The sequence below is a fragment of the Schistocerca cancellata genome, chromosome 7 (assembly GCF_023864275.1).
Source record: "Schistocerca cancellata isolate TAMUIC-IGC-003103 chromosome 7, iqSchCanc2.1, whole genome shotgun sequence".
Classification (NCBI taxonomy): Eukaryota; Metazoa; Arthropoda; class Insecta; order Orthoptera; family Acrididae; genus Schistocerca; species Schistocerca cancellata.
This window is the reverse complement of record NC_064632.1, coordinates 340436362-340460069: the sequence shown is the minus strand read 5'-3', so window position 1 is coordinate 340460069 and position 23708 is coordinate 340436362. Positions and strand designations below refer to the sequence as shown.

At 36.5% G+C, this 23708-nt stretch overlaps 1 protein-coding gene across 1 annotated transcript in view; it reads right to left on the bottom strand.

Annotated features, from left to right (window-relative positions):
• LOC126091843 (uncharacterized) overlaps positions 1 to 23708 on the bottom strand; it is a 443987-nt gene that overhangs the window by 91599 nt on the left and 328680 nt on the right. Inside the window, exons 24-25 of the mRNA XM_049907099.1 lie at positions 14789 to 14942; positions 11848 to 11951 (exon numbers count right to left, since the gene is read on the bottom strand). Coding sequence (XP_049763056.1) covers positions 11848 to 11951; positions 14789 to 14942 — 258 coding nt within the window. The remainder of the gene's footprint in view (positions 1 to 11847; positions 11952 to 14788; positions 14943 to 23708) is intronic.

The following is a 23708-nucleotide window of genomic DNA, read 5'->3' as shown; positions in this document are numbered from 1 at the left end:
TTATAACACATACATTAAGAGAAGCCTTGGAATCACTGCTCAGTTAACGTGTGTGTGATCACAAGGAACTCAACCCCCAATTATTACAGACAACTGACATAATGCAACATATAGTCTGATATCTCTGCAGAATATGAGAATTTTTTGTGACTTCTTCTGTCTTCACCATCAGGAGAAAACTGATGTAGTAATAAGCCATGTGGTACTTTCACACGTAGTTGACATAATTATGTCATGAAGATGTCACAATGTTGCAGAACTTTCATATGTTACTGAAGATAGATTATGTCAATTCCTGTGACTGAAGACCATTAGTAGCAACATTAATTTTCTTAGAGCATAGATAACTCAGTTTATATCTCTGTAACCTTTCAACATTGTGCACCAATTTCCATGTGCCACTAAGAGAATAGCTGTTGTCTCATTTAAAGTTCTTAGACATTCCGATCTCAACAGCTTCTTGTGACTGTTATAGTAGTCTGGTAGTTGGGAAATTTTCATGAAAAATTCTGATGAATTATTCTGTTTACAGTCAGGCAGAAGGAAGAGAGCATTAATTTAAGGTGATTTTAATGTAAATTTCTTGAAGGATCTAGAGATGCTGTTAACCACTAATAATTTAGTTCCCTACCTGAATTGCTCAAAATAGTAGTATCCTTATAGAAATATTCAGACAACAAGCAGATGTTTAAGAATAAATTTCCGTCAATGGTCACAAAACTTTTGCCCATCAGATTACCAGTTTTGGATATCAGTGACCATCTTCAGATCTGCAGCAAAGCATGGGAAATGAAATACATCTATTAGTTTACTGTGTTTGTCTTGGAATTCTTCACCTATGCTGCATTCTGGTGGCTTCACCAACAGAAGGTACTGACTACTTACTTTAGTCTTTTGTTTCCATCCATTTCACTTCCTTCCTACCTTATAAGCTCCAGAAGCTGGTTCTTGGATATGTCATTATTTTTATCTAAAATGACCACAGGAGCATCTCAGAATCACATATTGCCATATAATCATTTATCTTTTTAACAATTTTAAATTTAACTTTACTCATGTTTTTAATTTGTTACATTTATTTCTCATTTTAATATATTCTATACAATCTTATAATTGACAAATATGTGTCGATTTATAGTAGCACCACCTAATGAGCTTACAACACAAAAATACATTGTGGCTACTGTACTCCAATTTGTTATGAACAGTATTATTCTGCCACTACTGTGGTCTAGTTTAAACCATATTTTAAATATGTGTGCCAATGCTAAGCTGATTTTGTGTTTTTTTTTTGTGACAACACCACTATGAGTTTGTTATATTATGACATGTTGTACAATGGGTATGCCTCATCATATTTTAAATGCATGTTTCCACATCTATGAAAATAGCACTTTTCCTTATGACATATTTTATTGTTTTAAAACATAAACATTCTACTCATTGTATTTCATTGCCAGGTTTTGCTGCAGATCTGGAGATGGTTATTGCTGACCAAAACTGATAGTCTAAGGACCAAAAGTTGACAGAAATAAAAAAAAAAATCTACACTTTCTGGATCTCTGTGTTAATATGTGACTATGTCACAGCATTGAAAGAAGTTAAAGATGTATATGCCTACCCTGTGCTAAATGGATTGTCAGATCATGACACACAGCTAGTGAATCACATGACTTAGTTCCATATACAGATCAGAAACACTAAGGCTGACTACTGAAGATTTTAAAGCCAGCTTAAAAATGACACTAAAAAGTTGTGGCCCTAAAAAATGTTACACTCTTAGTCACTTACATAATGCATCAGTAATTCAGGATGATTTCCCAGACAATTTGAAATGTGCCGTACTTAGACTTCTCTATAAAAAGGTTGATTTCAGAGATGTGCCCAGTGCCATTCCTTGATAATTTTTAAAATTTTTGAGAAGGTGACATACTCCATGATTGTTACGCACCTATGAATTAATGGGATACTTAGCCATTCACGCTTTGGATAAAGAGCCATCCTACTGAGTCATCTATTAATAAATACATTTACTGAGCACTTAACAAAATCTTTAAGTTATAAAATATCACCAGCTTGATTAGATTAGATTAGATTAATACTAGTTCCATGGATCATGAATACGATATTTCGTAATGATGTGGAACGAGTCAAATTTTCCAATACATGACATAATTAAGTTAATTTAACAACATAATTAAGTTAATATAACAATTTTTTTATAATTTTTTTTTCTTTTTTCTTAATTTATATCTAAAAATTCCTCTATGGAGTAGGAGGAGTTGTCATTCAGAAATTCTTTTAATTTCTTCTTAAATGCTTGTTGGTTATCTGTCAGACTTTTGATACTACTTGGTAAGTGACCAAAGACTTTAGTGGCAGTATAATTCACCCCTTTCTGTGCCAAAGTTAGATTTAATCTTGAATAGTGAAGATCATCCTTTCTCCTAGTATTGTGGTTATGCACACTGCTATTACTTTTGAATTGGGTTTGGTTGTTAATAACAAATTTCATAAGAGAGTATATATACTGAGAAGCTACTGTAAATATCCCTAGATCCTTAAATAAATGTCTGCAGGATGATCTTGGGTGGACTCCAGCTATTATTCTGATTACACACTTTTGTGCAATAAATACTTTATTCCTCAGTGATGAATTACCCCAAAATATGCAAGCAATGAGTGAAAATAGGCATAGTAACCTAATTTACTAAGATGTTTATCACCAAAATTTGCAATGACCCTTATTGCATAAGTAGCTGAACTCAAACGTTTCAGCAGATCATCAATGTGTTTCTTCCAATTTAATCTCTCATCAATGGACACACCTAAAATTTTTGAATATTCTACCTTAGCTATATGCTTCTGATTAAGGTCTATATTTATTAATGGTGTCATACCATTTACTGTACGGAACTGTATGTACTGTGTCTTATCAAAATTCAGTGAGAGTCCATTTACAAGGAACCACTTAGTAATTTTCTGAAAGACATTATTGACAATTTCATCAGTTAATTCTTGTTTGTCAGGTGTGATTACTATACTTGTATCATCAGCAAAGAGAATTAACTTTGCCTCTTCATGAATATAGAATGGCAAGTCATTAATATATATTAAGAACAACAAAGGACCCAAGACTGACCCTTGTGGAACCCCATCCCCAGTTCGAGGTATGTGCTGATCTTTGCATGTTATGAGAACTGCTTATTTCAACTTACTGCACTCTTCCAGTTAGGTAAGAATTAAACCATTAGTGCACTGTCCCACTCATGTCGCAATACTTGAGCTTGTCTAGCAGAATTTCATGACTTACACAATCAAATGCCTTTGAGAGATTACAAAAAATCCCAATGGGTGGTGTACGGTTATTCAGATCATTCAAAATTTGATTGGTGATGGCATATATGGCATTTTCTGTTGAAAAACCTTTCTGGAAACCAAACTGACATTTTGCTAGTACTTCATTTTTACAGATAGGTGAAGCTACTCTTGAATACATTACTTTCTCAAAAATTTTGGATAAAACTGTTAGAAGGGAGATTGGACGGCAATTGTTGACATCAGATCTATCCCCTTTTTTATGCAAAGGTATAACAATAGCATATTTCAGTCTATCAGGGAAAATGCCCTGTTCCAGAGAGTTATTACACAGGTGGCTGAGAATCTTACTTATCTGTTGAGAACAAGCTTTTAGTATTGTGCTGGAAATGCCATCAATTCCATGTGAGTTTTTGCTTTTAAGCAAGTTTATTATTTTCCTAATTTCAGAGGGAGAAGTGGGTGAGATTTCAGTTGTATCAAATTGCATAGATATGGCCTCTTCCATTAACAGCCTAGCATCTTCTAATGAACACCTGGATCCTACTATATCCACAACATTTAGAAAATGATTATTAAAAATATTTTCAACTTCTGACTTTTTGTCCGTAAAGTTTTCATTTAATTTGATGGTACTACTGTCTTCGTGTGCTCTTGGTTGACCTGTTTCTCTTTTAATAATATTCCAAATTGTTTTAATTTTATTATCAGAGTTGCTGATTTCAGACATGATACACATACTTCTGGATTTTTTAATAACTTTTCTTAATATAGCACAGTAGTTTTTATAATGTTTGATAGTTTCTGGGTCACTACTCTTTCTTGCAGTCAGATACATTTCCCTTTTCTGGTTACAAGATATTTTTATACCCTTAGTAAGCCATGGTTTGTTACATGGTTTCTTACGAGTATATTTAACTATTTTCTTGGGGAAGCAGTTTTCAAATGCATTTACAAAAGTGTCATGAAATAAATTATATTTTAAATTGGCATCAGGTTCATGGTACACCTCATCCCAGTCTAACTGCTGTTGGCTTTCCCTGAAATTTGCAATTGTTAAATCGTTGACTGAATGTACTACTTTGGAGGACTGTTTAGTACTGCTGAATGGAGCTATGTCATATATTGTAACTAGCTGTGCACCATTATCAGAAAGACCATTCTCAACAGGCTGAGCATTTATCTGGTTAAACTTATCTTGGTCTATAAAGAAGTTATCTATCAGTGAGCTGCTATCCTTTACCACCCAAGTAGGAAAATCAATAACGGGTGTCAAATTGAAAGAACCGAGTAATACTTCAAGGTCATTTTTCCTATTACCCTCTTTCAGAGAATCTACATTGAAGTCCCCACAAATAATAATTTGCTTCCCCCTATCTGACAGATAGCACAACAAGGAGTCCAAAATTTTCAGAAATAGATGAAAATTTCCCGATGGCGACCTATATACAGTTACAATTATAAATGTGCCTTTATTTAATTTAAGCTCACAGGCACATGCTTCTATATGTTTCTCTACACAAAACTTTTTTGTTTCTATACTTTTTGCACAATGATAACTTTTGGCATATATGGCAACTCCTCCTTTCCCCATATTTTCTCTAATTACATGTGCAGAGAGCTTTTACCTTGTCCATATCAGTAACAATGTGATGCTCAGACAGGCATAGTATATCTATTTCATCCTCAGCTTCTAAATCTTCTAAACAAACCAGAAGCTCATCTATTTTATTCTTTAAACTCCCAATATTTTGATGAAATATACTTACATTATTTTTAATTATACTTTTATGAGAACCTTTCCTTATTCTAACATTTGCAGTACTCTCCTGTCTGAGTTTCTCATTGTGCTTAGGCCTAGTTCCTGTACCAGTGGTCACATGGTGTTCAGAGAGGCAGATTATGTCAACTGGGTTGGGTGACTTTAATTCATCAATGCAATTACCTAGGACTGAGATACAACTTGGTGGAGATAAAATTTCTGGTGATTGGTGAAAATTTATAATTGACAGCTGTGATTGGTGATCCAATGTGCTAGAATTGTGCTGTTTAATTTCATTCCTAAACTGAAGATTTGTTTCAATCCTGACCTCTCGTAGAACTTGACATCTTTCTGTCTTACCTATCCTAAAAAAGGGGCTGCTCCAACACCTGTAACCACTGGTATTTTACCATTCATGGCAGTGGCTCCCCCCCTTAAATTTCCTGCTATTACCCCAGCCAGTTTACCCTTCCCTTTCCTGTTGAGATGTAGGCCGTGCCTGGTATAGTCCCACCTACTGAGAGAATCAACAGGAACCACACCAATATGAGCCCCCACACCCGACCCAAGCAGCCAAATTAACTCTCCCAACAGAAGAGTTCAAATGAGGCCAGTCATGGCATCTCAGGACAGATACAAATTCAACATTGGTGTGTCTCGATGCCGACACAATCTTTACCAGGTCACACTCTATACTGTAGCCAGGATCTCTGTCGATACTGTTCCCTGGTCCTCCCACAATAACCACGGTGTCTTCCCTGGTAAATCCTTTACAGAGTGAACCTAAATCCTCTGTCACCTGATACAGACTAGCACTTGGTTTGAAAAAATTTGTGACTTGGTATTCTGGTCCTAATTCCTCCTGCAGAAGTTGGCCTACACCTCTGGCATGAGAACTGCCTAACAACAAAACTTTCTTCCTTTTCGATGACTTTCCTACATTCTTTTTCAATTTCCTATTGAAAGTTTGTTGTGTCCTGTCTACACCTACCGCTCCTTGAGGCTCACAGTTTCTAACTGAAGCAACAGGTCAAACTTATTTTTGACATTCACCACAAAACTGTCAGACTTAGTTCTAGGCCTGTTCCTTCTGTTACCTATTGCCACTTCCCACCTTTCTTTGCCCTTCTCCCTCCTTAACCTGTCCAGATCTTTCCTAGCCTGATCTAGCTCAGCCTGAAGGGCAGCAATTTTCCCCTCCTGTTCCACTATCTTCCTATCTCAGCTGCAAATCCTACATAACCACTGATGAGCCTGATCCCCTTTCCCGACACCCACGCCGCTGCAGTCCCCCCAATGAAAAAAACTACTGCATCCATCACACCAAACCCCGGAACTAACAATTTTACGTCAAGTCAGGCACTTCTCACTCATGGCAAAAATAATACTTTAGCTAGAATAAATCAATTAAATTACCGAAAATCCAAAAAGACGTTACAAGAATGAAGCCTATTCACAAATGTATATAACCAAGTTTCTGATTTAAAATTACACTGTTTTTCTGAGATCTGTATTACAAAAATGAAGCTATCCACTATTTATTATATATTTCACTCGATTGAATGAAAAAAAGGACAAGTAAACAAGATACATTAAGTTTGATTCTCCAAAAACGTTACGAGAATTACGAGAATTAGGCCTATAAACAAATGTAGATAAGCAAGTTTCTGATATAAAGTTATGCTGTTTTTCTGAAATCTGTATTAAAACAATGAAGTTATACACTATTTATGGTAGTTTACTTATTTGTTACCAAGAAACTAGTTAAATTGTGTCAGTCATATTATTCTAATAGAGAATCTAAATTCTAATGGAATACTTAGTTCAGCACATGCCTGGTTTAGTTCTTATTTACAAAACAGAATGCAGAAAATTACCCTACATTCTTTGAGTTATGCAAAGAGGGATACCACATCATCTGCATGGGGAGAAATTACAATGGCAGTCCATCAAGGTTCGATCAACAGCCCACTTTTGTTCTTACTGTATGTTAATGACTTCAGATCTTATTTAAATCAGGAGGCAAAATTAGCTCTGTCTGAATATAATACAACACAGGAAATAGTTACTGAGAATGTTACTGACTGGTTTTGAACAAATGGGCTTCAAAACAATGCTGCTCATCCAGTTTTGTACTGTCAAAACTATCCCACCTCCTATTAACCTACTATAGCAATAAAAAGCAATCAATAGAGTAGAAAGTTCTGAGTTCTCAGGTGTGCCTGTTGATGAAGACTTGAACTGGAAAAACCATACAGTAGACTCACTAAAACATTTAGGTTCAGCTACTATTACCAAAAGTAGAATTGCCAACTTTGGGGATATACGTTTAAGTAAGTCAACATATTTATCATATTTTCATTCACTGGTATTTTATGGGGTAATATTCTGGGGTAACAGATCACTCAGGCAGCAGTATTCATTGCACAAGGCAAAATAATTAAAATTATGTGTGGGGTTCACACACATGCATCTCTTTAAGCAGCTGGGTATATTAACCAAGTCTCACAGTATATTTATTCACTTACAAAATTCCAACAATCCAACAGAGATATTCACAAGTGAAACATCACAAGGAAATTTAATCTTCAGTACCTTTAAATAAATCTACATTAGACCCAAAAAGTGGTTGATTCTCATCAGTTTGGAACATTTCAGAATTTATAACATAAAAGAAAATAGAACATTTGCATATAATACTCTATTCCTCGACCATTTGTCGGCAGACTGTCAAGATATTTTAATACATTACAGTAAACTCAAACTGCTAATATTTACAGAATTAATACACAGTTCAGAATGAAACACACTTATGCACTTTTAATGAATTTATCATACACATATTACCTAATCTTAACTGTTGTGACCAAGTGCTGTCAAAAATAAAATCTAGCAGACATTTTTACTTAAGCTGGTCACTGTTATGATATTCATCTACAAAGTAGAAGGAGTTTCCTACCAAAAAATCTTTCAGGCTTGTTTAAACTGTGCTTAATCTGAAACCAAGTTTTTAATGGTTACTGACAATTTATTGAAAATGTAGGTTCCTGAATATTGGACACCTTTTTGAACTTAGGTAAGTGATTCTTGGTCATTCTGTGGATTACATAGATTTTTCTTATTCCTAGTATTGATAGTATGTATTGAGCTATTGGCTGGAAATAGAGGCCTATTACTTGCAACAAATTTCATTAAGGAATAAATATACTGAGATGCAGTGGTTAGAATACCCAACCACTAGAACACGTTTCTACATGACATTCTCGAATTTACACCACAAATTAGTCTCATTACAAGCTTTTGCATTCTAAAAACTTTTGTTCTATTTGTCCAGAATATTGTCACATATGACATAATAGAATAAAAGTATGCAAAGTATTTTTATACAAACAATAATTTCATTTTGTACGTTAGATGTCCAGGCTTATCCTCACAGTGCGGGTATGTACACGTATGAGCAACGTTCACTTTAGAGATGTTAAAAGCAACCACCTTGTATTTGCAAACATTTTGCCACTTACCGGATCTTACTTTACTGGACTCTACACAACATAATTACATACATCTTTGGTGAAGCGGCATGCACATGTGATATTAGGTCATGTACCTCCATGGGTGGCATACTATAAACTTGTTGCATAAAGTGTCCACACAAACAAACATCTAGTGGATTAAGGTCCAAAGAACACCGAGGCCAGAAACTGGACTCTCATGAACAGGCCATTTCCCTGGATATGCTTCATTTAAATAGTTACACACATTCATTCCAAAAAGTGCCCATGTACCATCATACTGAAATCGTAGCTGTCACCGAATGCTAGGTGGAGTGTTTTCTAATGCATTAGGCAAAGTATTGCAAAGAAACATATGATACAGGGCTGCATTTCAATTTGTCCGGCAACAGTTTAGGGCCGAAAAGCACTTCTCCCATGGTCACAGCCCACTGGTTTATGCCAAAGCATGCCTGAAATCCATGTTCACGGATGACATGTAGGTTGTGTTCTGACCCATAATGGCTATTGTGGAGGTTGAAAACCTTTGCAAGTGAAGCTAGACTTGTCAATCCATATCATGTTATTTGCAAAACATACATTATCTTCCACTTGGTGCAAAAGCCGTTTACAAACCTATACTTGTCAAATGTGGTCTTCTGGCTACTGGTGTTGAGTTAATGTCTATTGATATGGATGCAGTTCTTCATTGTGCAACACTTCAACAACAAGTCTTTGAGAGCTCTGAAACTGCCTTGCAATATCAAGGGTACTTCACTGAGGTGATTGGTGAGTGGTTTCAAGAATTGAGTCCTCTGTTTGTTGGGTACGTCTAATCCTTGGACCAGTCATGGTTGTGTACTGCATGCTTGGCAGAAACAAGCAAGCAGTTTAATGGACCCCACTGTCATGTGATAGGCTATTGCCAAGTGCCACAATGGTGTCCTTCTTGTAAACAATGAGAACTAGGAAATGACATCTAAAAAACTAAAAGAAGTAACATGATGAGGATTCGAACCATAACACCATAGTGGATGTGGGTTTGTTGTCCCAGCAGTCTACTTTTTTTATCATTATCATTATTATTAAGGAAAAGAGGTGATAACAAGTGGTATTACACAAATAGTCTAACAAATAACAGAGATAAACTGCTTCCCATTGTATCACATGTTGTAGCCAGGCACATCTCTGCTTTTTTTTTATTTTATTTTATTTTTTTTTTAATGACTCAAAAGTAGGAGAGGAATCAAAACACTTTGAAAAGGAAACAACTCAAAGTAAACAAAATACATATTCTTTTGGGTTTATGATGATATCATCCTCCAAGCACTCCTCACTAAGGAAATGGTATGTGTTATTGAATAACTAAAGGGAAGAGAGGAAGAAAAGGAAAATCTCCACTGGTGGGTGAGTGTAGGAGTAACCCTCTGGCAGTTATACATCTGAACATTACATTTCGTAGAACTGAAGGAGATAACCATTTAATCTGGTCACCGTGCGCCTCTTCATCATGTTCAGCATCATCATACCTGGGACCTGCCACTTGCGTTGAGGATAATGCGCTATCCAGCAAATTAGAAAAGTATTTTTGGTACTATGGGTTGCAATCACTGTTTGTAGTTCATGCAATTGATTCCAGAAGTCCAGCACATTCTTCAAGCCACTGTGAAGCAAATAATGCACCACTTGGGCACATAGCCATGACACTGTGTTTGTCTTGGCTCGTGGGTCATATGTTCTGCACAGAAAAAGGGTTAATGGCTTGTTGTCCTATGCTTAGAAAGAAGGAAATCATCTTTACCACACTTCCACAGAGAGGCCACACATAAGATGGTGGGCATTGTTGTCTCTAACCTGACACACATAGCATAATGGGGAGTTCAGCATATTGATGTCATGGAGGTTGGATATGGTGACTTGTTTACTATTATGTACCAGGTAGCATGTTGTAAGTGAAGGCTACTGTAGCCATTGTCACTACCAATAAAATTCTTCTGTGCTGTTGTCCGTATTGTCAATATATAAAATTGTCCGACATTTCAGCCATTATTGCTAGTGGCCTTCTTCAGGGCTGTGCTGAGATGACTGCCGAATGAGAGAGACTTCAGCTAAAGTATCTCTCATTCAGCAATCAGCTCAGCACAGCCCTGAGGAAGGCCACTTGCAGTACTGGCCAAAACATCAGACAAATTTATATATTGACAATGCAATAAACAGTGAAGAAGAGTTTTATTGACTGGTTGCACATTGTTCATCATATCGGATCTTGAAGAGTAATTCCGTACTGAGAAGTATCCACATGCTGCCAGTAGGCATCGAGTGACTGTCCTCAGCATCGGAAGTATCTGTGTGTAGTGGAGGTTATGTAATGCCAAGTAAAGTTTATGTAGGTGACCCGTTTAATCATGTCTAAAGCATGCAAACCATTTGCTCAGACACCATTCCAGGTGACTTGGAGCAACCTCTTGAAGTTCATCACTGCTGTGTGTCACACATCATTTGTGAACATGATCCCCAGACACTTTATACTGTCCTGTATCTGGGAGGGTGTAATGTAGTCAGCATGTAGTCCAGTGCGAATATTCAGACAACCAGTTTGGCCATGTTCATACTGCCCTGTCAATCATGGACGAAGGCTACTGAGAAGTGTTTCAAGCAGGACTGCATATGTAATCATGGATAAAGCACATTTCTTGTGCTTGCATTGAAAACTGTGTCCACATGCCACTAAGCCCTGTCAATCATGGACGAAGGCTGCTGCGAAGTGTTTCAAGCACCAGTGCATATATAATCATGGATAAAGCACATCCTTGTCACACTGATCTCTTAACAGTAAAGGGTCCTACCAATTGTCCATTCACAAGCCCTTTAGAGATGACTCTGTATAGTAACCACATCACTGTGGTGATTTGGTGCAATGGAAACTTCATTTGTGTGTGGCTGACCCTATCAAGGGCACAATCCAAGTATATGGATATCCGAGCTCCACATAGGTGACATGCCTTCGCCAGAGCAGTGGAATCACGGCATTTGCCGAGTGCCTCAGTGAGCTACATGGGCCGGTAAGGTAAGATGGGTTGTGATACACATTCTTGTGTATATCCCAATGCACTACATGATGTGACAGTGTTGCAGGTTCCTAGTTTTTATTCATTTTTCAAAATACACCTGATCTGATTTTGCTACATAAATGTTTCTCTTGAATGTGGATGAGGAATTGCATGCCGACATTCAAATAAATGTGGCATTATATATATGCCTTAATTTCTCACTTACTTTTGCTAGTATTTGAGGTGGTGCCCCTAAAGGAACAGTGAAACTTGTTGTAGATAAATCTCCTGCAACCACTAGCTGTGCGCTCACATTCAGAAGTTCCATGTCTGCAACAGAAAATTTATTATTCTCATATGCAAACTTTCCATTAGAACAATCAAAATTTACTGTTTTTCAATGACCGTTTAAATTAGTTAGAAGCATATAACACCAGTACTATTACACCTCCGAAGATTAGTTACTTGATTAAAGCAGAATGGGATGCAAATCTCCATTTTTTATTCTTGATGTCATTACATCTGAAGTGCTTTCAGACCTACTTCCCTGCTCAGTTTAATTGTTTTTCCAAGATCCCACTTATTAAAAGTTATGCACTAGTTCATTTGGAGATGGGTGAGTGACAAAATGAACCTCAAGCCTATTAAAGGAACTGACCTGGAATTCACATTATGTGTGTAGGTAGGTTTTGGATGGTGGCATATGAAAAACCAAGTGCCTGCAAGTCCCATACCCATGATCAAATATTCTGATTTTGCCCATCATGTATATCATGTACTTCAGCGTAACTTTGAGAGGGAGCTCAAGATCCGACAATATTCTAGTCACATGATATGATGAACAATTTTATTCACTGTTGTGACAGGAGCACTCTCTTTCATTAACACTACAGCTATCTCTCGTCCATTGCCCCATGAGTATTACAAAATGTGATTAGTGTATCATCAAGCATCTTGCAAATACAACAGAGAGAAATAGGAAGCAGTCATTTTTGTAGACAGCAGTCAGCCATTTGGGACAGGCCTAAGACCATATGCATGAGTGGTGTTTATGTTTACAGTGATACCTAAAGGTGTAAAAGAAGTCCAAACATAATTTCAGTCTCAAATATTTTTCAATAGAGAAGCCTTCAAATATTTTCAACTGACACCTCATTCGTTATAAATGATTTTGAGCTTCATTTGGAAGGACATCAAATGTTTCTCTAATTTATTTTATTTATTATTTTTAAACAAATTATTTTATGAAACATTTGATTGTATGTTTAGGGTTATTCAAAAGTTCCCAGAGGACAAATAAAGTGAACTAGAACTCCACCATCAAACTTTCAGAGGTGGGGCATGGAACAAAACAAGCAAACATGTCAAGTAAACTTGGGCTCTAAAACACATACTTTAAGAACTATGAGTACTTCTTTATCTTGGGTACTGTGAAACAATCTCTTGTACTGCACACTCATTACTTTCCATATTGTGAAAGATGCTAGAATGGACCAATACAAGCACTTGTTCATCTTTGCTACTGTGAAACATATCTCATTTACTGAAAAAGTGCTCATAGTTCTTAAGGTAAGACTTTAGAGCCTTTGTTTACTGGTTTTCTTGTCTATATTACCACCTCTGAAAGTTTGTTGGTAGAGTTCTAGTTTACCCTATTTGTCCTATGGGTAGTGACTTTGGAATAATCCAGTACATACAATCAAATATTTTGTGAAATGATTTGTCTAGAAGTAGGAAATAAAACAAATTAAACAAACATGTATCGTTCATTTGAATGATGCTGGAAAACATCTACAGCAGATGCGGTGTTGCTTAATAATGAACATTATTTTTCCTGCTATTTGAAGGATTCTCTACTGAAAAAATTTTGAGACTGACATTATGTTGAAATGTTTTACGCCTTTGAGCATAAACATAAAAGCAAACACTATTCACAGATATGCCTTAGGCCTATTCCGACTGACGTATCTATGACATTCGAGGCAGCTTGAGGGGCAATCTGTGATTGACATAAACACTATGGCAGTGATGAATGAAAAACAGTTAAGAAAGTCAATTATAAATAGAGCAGTGCGGGAAATAATGCAAAAAGCCAAAAACGGCAGATGTGAAATGAAGCCTGTCTACACCAACCACTGCTAGCAAGAGAGGAAGCTGCAGACTATGTAAAGAAACACCAGTACCACAGAAGATGCTTTGTGCATAAAAGTGAAATGTGTCTGGTGTAATTGTTTTTAATTACCTTGCAGTCAGCTCAAGACAGATAACCTATATTAACAGATGTTAACAGCTGCTGTGGAAGATGGCCACACAAAAAAACATATCCTCTTTAAAATTCTAATATTCTAAGTTAAATATTGAACTGTAACTCAATCAGCACCTCATTTGCTGTACATAGTTTTGAGCATTTTTCCTCTAATCTATTTCATTTCTTGCTGCTAAACAAATCATTTCATAAAACCTTTGACCTACTCAAACATTTTCTTTTTCATATAAATTCTTCAGGTCTTCAATTTATTCAGTTCCTTACTTAGTGGTCTATTTGGATAATCAAATGTAGTATCTGGTTCAGAAAATCAGGGCAACCAAAATTTAACATCAGAACTGGGAACTGAATAAGCATAAGAGTTCAAATAATGCAGTTTCAAATGGGTCAAAATCATGCTTACAAATGAATTTTTAGTTAATAAATTTTCAGAGGAAGTAAACTGATTACTCTAAAGATAGAAATTAGGCTTTTTGAATGAAGTATGTGTTTTTGTAAATAAACAGTTATTAGCTTACAACATTTTTATGATCATATGGCATGTAAACCACATAAATATAATCTCTCAAAACAAAACATTTCTTTAAAAACTACCTAGACCATTTGAATCTGGATGGCTTAAACAAACTACCAAATGATAAGTCTTAATGAAATATTACCTCAATAAGAATTGCAATGTTTTCTACAGGTACAACTTAGTAACTACCAATATATTAAAGGAAATTAGAAAAATAGTCTATGGAATAGACTGCTAGCAAATGAAGTAATTCCACCTTGTTAGGTTTCAACTACAAAATGAAATTGAAGGAGCAGAGTATCTTTACAAATAAGAGTTAAAAAACAAACCTTCAATGAAAAGCATTTAAAGAAATCATGTAATTATAATACTGGTGATACTTACTAATCTGAAGATTGCTACCAGCCTTTAAGTCAGAGCACATGGCATGGATAGACTTGTGGATGTAGATCAAGAGTTGGTCCATGTTCTTCAGTGCCTCATTTTCATCTTCCAATGATCTGATGCTGTATGATGTTAGTTGCATAAATGACATGTACTGCAACCACAACAAAAATAAAACAAAATTAAAACTTGTGTGATATGGTAAAAAATAGAAATTAGTTTTGAATTAACTGTGAATTATCTATTGGATATTGTCTGCAACCAGTTCTTTTAATAGAATATGAAATTTGCTTCATGATGTATTAAATTTAGACAACCCTGTTGCTATTAACACAGATTATCAAACTATTTATCCATGTGATTCTTGAGTTTGTCCCAGCATATTTGATAATCAAAATATCCACGGGTGTACTGTCGGTCTACAGTGTACAACGGGTACAATATTTTGGCAATCATACATGTCACCACCATCAGGTGAACTGATGGGGAGCGCCAAAGATGACCTCGGTTTGGGGAAGGCCGGTGTGTACCAGATTCTGTGTCAATGTGGCAAGTCGTATATTGGTCAGACAATGTGTACCATCGAGGATTGATGCCGTGAACACCAGAGGAACACTCGACTGATGTATCCGAGCAAGTCGGTGGTCACTGAACATTGTTTGTCAGAAAATCACCAATGACGACCTCATAAACCATGACTGTGGTTATAATCTCAGCAATGCTTGGGAACCAGCAATTGGGTTAATCAAGAGTAAATCGAGCAAATGTATAGTTGTGATGACCATAGCAGACAGAGCCATCACACCGACGTCATCTCAGACGCTGTCGCAATCTGTTCCACCGCACAACCGTGGCGCGGAGCATGGATGGTGGAGGGAGCGCGCCGCAGGCGGAGGGTATTTAAATCGGCCGCAACTGAACCCAGTTCCCTCTGAGCAGCCATAGCCTACGGATCTCCATGCCGGCACGTTCACAGGAACTCAGTGCATCAGTTCACCTGGGCAACATATATGATGGCCGAAATATTGTGCCCGTTGGACACTAGACTGGCAGTACACCCGTGGATATTTTGATTATTTATCCATAGTTGTTACAAGAGAAACTAAAGATGAAAACAATAAAGTACTACAAGGTGACTGCATAAAAATGCAGCTGTTTCTAACACCCCACAAGTACTAGGGATGTTAATTTGAGAACTCTAAAAAGATTCACAGCTTGGCTGCACTACTTATGCCCAAACTTCGGTAATCCTTTCATTAAAACATTAGCCTGTTGCTTGCCAGTACTAATCATCTTGACACTTAAATTTCCTCATTAATTAGGTCACAAATGTAGTGATACCTCACAATGATGTGTCTTGTTTGAGTGTGATGTATACCATTGTGACTCAGAGCAATGGCATGCCTATTGCACGGAACAGTCTTATTGGTTTTTCACTGTACGTAATGCAAAATTCTTGGAGCAGTCCTTGAAGGTATATTACATTGTGGTTGATAAGGCCATATGTTTGGATTCTATAATTAACAGAGTTATGGTCTTGAATCCCAGCTGCTCCTGTTAGCTCAAAAATAGAGTGAAATGTTGATTGAGATATGATGCATGTTCAGCATTGCAGAAGCCTTCAATTTCAGTTGTTTCACTTTTCCATAAAGTTAGTATTATCCTGTCTGTACCTTTAATGAATTTTTAATTAGTCTGACTGCTTGCCAGTGGATTTTTCGATAACTGAAGTTGAATTTACTTACAAACCCCACAGCATATGCAGGGCACAGTCTTGAGCTGAATATAAAAGTGAACTAACAGCTTGCTGATAACAAATGTGATATAATGCAAAGTTGTCTGTTGATTTTTATTCACATTTTTATAACTTTAAATCAGTTTGAGAGAATGGACAACCAAATTGCTATCTTGCACATCGCATTTCTCGTGTTTGTCTTATGAATATTTACTCTGATCATAACTAATTATTTTGTGCTTTCTATCTTGTTTTATCTCATGCAGAGACACCAAATGAGTTCACGCAACATCTCTTATCTTAAATTGATTCATTAATTCTATCTTTGTTTCTTTCTTCCATTTATTATTTCTATTTGATATTAGGCAAAATGGGTATGTGCTGCTTCTCAGTAAATGTGTGGATCATATTCTGGCTTCCAAACTATAACATATCACTTGATGGAAGTCATGTTGAAAAGTGTCTACCACACTGATGAATGACAATCTTAACTGGTAAAAAGTTGCAAACTTCAGGAAAGTTTACAGCTTTCAGCACTGGAGAAGTTGCAGTGAAGAATAAGCCTACATTAAAGGAGAATTACATAATATGCACACTTAATCCAAATACAGAAGCTCATGAATAAGAATTTTGGTGATCATAATCGAAACAAATGTATTCTGAAACAGTGAAACACTTCACTCCTTTAGGTTCACTTTATGTAATGTTTCTAATTTCTCATACTAGATATTTGAAGCCTGTTTTAAGCCATAAATTGTCTTCTTGAGTTCATTAACTTTCATCTCCTACTTCTTCTTCATGTAGCCTTAGGGCTGATGAATCTAAACCTCTTAATTGAGATCACCATATAGGAATAGGATTCCAAGAACCGCATGTTCAGTCTCAAGATAAATTTCAGATACTAAAGCTAGCAAGTTATAAAATAAAGAATGATAAATGATTAATCAAAGTCCACTCCTGATACCTGGGAATAACCTTCTGCACCAAAATGAGCCTTAGAACATTCAACATCACCATCTGCCATTTCTTTCAGACAAAACGAACATTATAGCCTCGAACAGCATCATTTGCTGCTTCTTTGACTTTGAAAATTCACTACAGACTCAGTGCCTGTGGTGGTAAATTGATCAAAGTCAAACTCTCATTTTCAGGTAGCAGCTTACATTCATCATTTAAGGTTTTTTCCATTTTTACAATAATCATGATTCATAATTTCTTAACATAAATTTTTTTCAAGAACTCAAACAAAACAGGTAAAATCATCATTTAAATATTTTGGGTTTGGTTTTCTTTGAAAGAATGGTATTCTAATTTTCGGCTGTACAGGATCTGTATCTGTATGTTGATTAGCATCCCTACTGACATCACCATTCACTGTCTGCTCAATGTCATGTCATACCAATTAAAGGTGAATTACATTTTGATCAACATCAGCAGGCTGTGTTGGTCTTGGTGCTGTTTAACCAATGTTAGATATTGTCATCAACTGTGCACAGCCTGTACAATCAAATCATATTATCTGGAAATACAAAGGAACAGAACTCATATCTTTGTCAATTATTACATTTTGTGCTCCTTCTGGTGTCGTTCTCACAGTCACATCTTTGTGTTCTCTCAGGTTTTTGTGGTGTGATTGATCAATGGTGTACTTTCATATGTTGAGCTGAGTTGTTTCCATTTTACATACAATATTTTAATGAAAAACCCAATCATCCTCAGGTACTGGGAGTTGTACTGTTATGTCTACTCGCTGCCTGGACTCCAGTTTGTCTATGAGCAATTGTTGGTTTCATACCATTATTTACTGCTGATTGTGAGTTTCATTCCTGATGCTTGTTCTGCCCTTTGATGCTCTTTTGTTTTTCAGAGCCTTAGTGCCAAAGACCAAGCCTTGTTTAAATTGAAACTTCTATTCTTGTTTAATAGGCTTTCTAATATCTCTGTTTTGATAGGGTCCTTTATCATACTACCTAAGAAACTTGGTATTTGTACCATGGTAATAGTGTCTTTATATCTCATTCAAGAATATATCCGAGACAGTGTTTAGTGATAGATGATTTGCTCAGTTCTTTTTGTCTGATGTGTTGCTGATGTTCCTTGTATCTTTCCTTGACTGTTCCAGTAGTTTGTCCCACATAAGACAAGCCATATTTACGTGGAATGTGATACATAACTGGCTTTTAGAGTCCTCTATTGAAACAAAGAAGACTTTTTATATTTGTTAACAGGAGTAAAATACACTGATGCCGTGTTTCTGTAGGAGCTACCAGTTTTTTTCCAGATATTGTGCCAGCATAAGATAGATCAGCATGTCTTGGCTTCTCTTTCTCTGTCTCAGTCTCAAGCTCGTTCCTGGGCATTAATGGTTTTGCTACCCCCAAAAGTACACCATTTGTTGCATTTTTAATTTTTGATGACTTGTACATCATGGGCAAGCAAGACAACTGTCTTTGGTGAATGCAGATCAATTAGAAATTATACTTTACAAAATTCACAATATGTTGAACTTTGTTTGTTGCTCTTTTGATATTATCTGCAAATGATCAATGCACATAGATTTAGAAGTGATGCAGATTCATTCGACACCCATTCCAAAATTCTTTGGGAGTAATGCTTTTAACAGTTCTTGTTGGAGACTGATTCATCAGATAGATAATATTAATAGCTTCAGACTGAAATTGTTTCCTGTCCTGTATCTGTAATCACTGAACTTGCCTTTTCAATGACCATCCGATTTAGGCAATACCCATCAGAATTTTGGTTTGGTGTACAAGAAAATGTCACAGCATATTGATTTCTACCTGCCTTCAATAATGTCTTCAAACACTGAAAATTACTCACAATTATTTGTTCTAAGTGTCTTAATTTTTCAACCAATTTCATTTTCAGTTTATGCCTTAAACACAATGAAAGTATCACAGTCTTGTTTTGATGCTTATACCATGTAACCAAATGATTTTCTTGAAATATAATGGGCTCCTCCATATGAAGCCATGTACAGTGGATCATGTACAGTGTGATGTACTACGTAAATTAGATATTTTGCTCTCCTACTTCATGTTTTTGGAGAAAGTTTTTATTTTATGCAAAAAATACAAAATCTAAAGTGATGTGTATCCATGTAAGCTGAACAAACACTTTTCTAATCAATAAATGGGTGGTTGTATGTTTAAAATGTCCAAGTCCTCAATGCCAAAATTTGTGACTAACTTCACAGCATCTGCATGATGAAAAATATCATCTAATGGGCACATATTACCTTCTTGAGTTGCAGTGTGTATTAGTGTTCTAGAGACAGCTATACAATTCTTATCACACATAGCATAATGTATATCATAGAACAATGCTCATAATCAAAGACCTGGGATGCATACAACAATATTAATCACTGTTGGGCGTAAACAAAACAAAACATGTGTATGTGACTGCACACACACACTCACACACACACACACACACACACACACACACACACACACACACATAACTCACACACACATAGCCACCGTCATCACCGAGTACTAAGGCCCAACTGCGACTGCATCTGAGGAGAGCAGTGATCTTGGCTGGGCTGGATAGTGGAGGTACAGAAGAGGCTTGAAATGGAGAGTAGAAAGGATAGCAGAGTAGGGAAGGAGGAAGATGCTAGTGCTGCCTTCGGGAGGGTGCAGGTATGTGGTTCCTATTTCCTGCTTTACATCTGTGAGCTGTTTGTTAAATAAAAATTGCAGTGGATAATAAAAAGTTGTGCTCTGGAACTAGGATAAACAGTTATTATTTTCAGCAGATTTAGTGGCACAATAACATTGTTAGTTAGTAGTTTCATGTTCCACAGATCATTTTGCATGATAAATCCTAATGATGCAGAACATGTCATTTTACATTAAAATTGCAAATTAATTTGTAATGATGGCTATCTGTTCAGCATTTATAAGGTTTGGCTTTTTTTCTTAAAAAACACATAGATGAGTTACAAATTCTTACTCACCACCTTTTACACATTACAATAACACAAATTCTCCTACGGAATAGAAGGAGTTATCAAGGAGACACCTTTTCAGTTTGTTTACAAACCTTACTTTGCTATCTGTCACATTTTATATCACTGGATAAGTGATCAAAATTTTCATTGCAGCACTGTGCACCCCTTTTTGTGCTAAAAAATGCCTTAATGTGGAGTAATGAATGTTATTTTTCCTTCTGGTATTGTAATTACATACATCATTATTCGTTTTGAACTGTAGTGGATTGTTTCCAACAAACTTCATGATGGAATATATATACTGTGAAGCAGTAGTCAGAATGTCCAACTCCCTTAAAGAGATGTCTACAAGATGATTGTGTGTGAGTGCAAGATATTATTCTGACTGCACACTTTTGAGCAATGAACACTTCCTTTCTTAAAGATAGTTACTCAAGAACATTATTTCACATGACACTAGTCAATGAGAATATCCAAAATACACACATCAAAAAACATATGAATATAGTAACTATTCCCAAAAGAACAGATACCATTGATGACTGTGCAGCTTCTCTAGAATAAATGATAATTAACTGAAAACCTCAGCTGCTGACAGGTGTTGTTGATATACCTCAATGGGGACAGTTGAAAATGTGTGCCCCAACCGGGACCAGAACCCGGGATCTCCTGCTTACATGACAGATGCTCTTTCCATCTGAGCCACTGAGGACACAGATGAATAGCACGACTGCAGGGACTTATCCCTTGCATGCTTCCCGTGAGACCCACATTCCCAACTGTCCCCAATCTACATACATAATGTTCCTAATAGATATTTGGCCCTCCACTCATTACTTGTTCCAACTTAGGTGACAATTCCCATAAGAGTTCGGGAAACCTGTGCGCATTTGCACAGACAAAGGTCAATGGACGGGTAGCCTTTAACTACATATGGAGATAGTAACTGTTCCCAAAAGAACAGATACCATTGATCACCATGCAGCTTCTCTAGAATAAATGATAATTAATTGAAACCCTGAGCTGCCAACAGGTGCTGTTGATATACCTTGATGGGGACAGCTGAAAATGTGTGCTCCGAATGGGATCCGAACCTGGGATCTCCTGCTTACATGGCACACACTCTATCCATCTGAGCCACTGAGGACATAGATTAAGAGCATGACTGCAGGGACTTATCCCTTGCACACTTCCCGTGAGACCCAGACTCCCAACTGTCCACAATCTACATACATAATGTTCGTAATAGATATTTGTCCATCAACCCATTACTCGCCCCAACTAAGGTGACGGTTCCCATAAGAGTTTGGGCAACCTTTGCGCATTCGCACAGGCAAAGGTCAGTGACAGGGTAGCCTTTAACTATATCTGAGGATAGTAACTGTTCCCGAAAGAGCAGATGCCATTGATGACTGTGCAGCTTCTGTAGAATAAATGATAGTTAATTGAAACCCTCAGCTACCATGTAAGCAAGAGATCCTGGATTCGGGTCCCAGTCAGGGCACACATTTTCAGCTGTCCCCATCAAGGTATATCAACAACACCTGTCAGCAGCTGAGGGTTTCAATTCACTTTTGGAATGAGGAATTGTTTATTCAGTGTTTGTTGTGGTTTGGAAGGTTTTTTTGTGGTAGTGTTAGGTTACTCATCCTGTTTATTTCAGACAAGACCAGGCTTATTATGTGGAAACAAATCTTAAGTACTCTATTGGAAATACCATCAAAACCATACATGCTTTTATTTTTGAGATAATGCATAACTTTCTTAATTTCAGAAGGAGAAGTTGCTGATACATTGGTATGACTGAATTTTATGAGAGTTACTTTTCCAACACAATGCTGTAATTTTTCTCTTGAACTGTTTCTTCCCATGTTTATACTGTATTTAAGAAATAATTATTTAATATATTTGCTTCCTAGGACTCACCATTTATAGCCCGTCCATTCAGTTCAGTAGTGACATTATCCATTTCTGTCTCCTGTATCCCTACATTCCATATAGCCTTAAGTCTGTTGTTGGAATTACTGATTTCTGACATTATGTGCATGTTCCTTGATTTTATAATAACCTTTTTTAGTAATTCTGAGTAGTTTTCAGAGTTTGCAACTACTGCAGGATTTCTACCTGTTCTTGCCAATAGATTCAGTGCTCTTTTCCTTTCACAAGGTATTATAATCCACTTAGTGATCCATGGTTTTGTAAATGGCTGTTTAATATCCTGGCTGATTAGTTTATGTGGAAAGCTGTTTTCAACTAATGATACAAATTTATCGTGGAATAGATTAATTTTTTTGTTAGCATTTGGTTCATTATAAATTTCACTCCAGGTCATATCTTGTAAACTATTCTTAAAACATTTGTCCTGGAGTCATTAATTATTATAATTGATTTCCACTGAGGACTATTCATACTGCAAGACAGCATGTTATTTATCCCAACTAACTGACTGTCATGAATTGAGAGAGCATTTGTCACTGGGTAAACAGTTATTTTCTTGCTTTGAGCTGCATTATAGAAAACATTATTAGTTGGTATATGAAGATGGTATCTGTTCTTTCGGACCATCTTCATATAGATAAGGCTTACCAGACAATGATCTTCTTTAGTGTGGATGCATTCACATTGCTCAAACTCTTATGGGAATCGGTATACTGACTGCTGTGAGTAATGAATAAAGTGGGCAGGGGCACTACATCTGTAGTGTGTGGACAGTAAGTTAGAAGTGTGGGTCTAATGGGGAGCATGCCAGAGATAAGTCCCTGTAGTCAAACTATCCTCTGTCTCCTCAATGGCTCAGTTGGATAGAGTGTATGCCATGTAAGCAGGAGGTCCCAGGTTTGAGTCCCAGTCGTGGCACTCATTTTCAACTGGTGCCTTTGATATTTATCAACACCTGTAAATAGCTAATGGTCTGGATTTCATTCTAATTTCATTATTAGTTGGGGTCAAACTGTCTTTAGACACCCATGCTGAAAAGTTGGTTACTGAAATTAAATCGTAGGATCCAAATAAGGTTTCAACATCATTCTTTCTATTAGAATAACTTAGAAAATCTAGACTGAAGTCACCAAAGACTATTAACTGCTTGCTGCTGTCTGACAGATAGCACAGTAAGGAATCGAGATTCTTAATAAAAAGTTCAAAATTTCCCAGTGGGGATCTATATATAGTTATAATTAAAATGAACAAAAGTATCTTTCAAT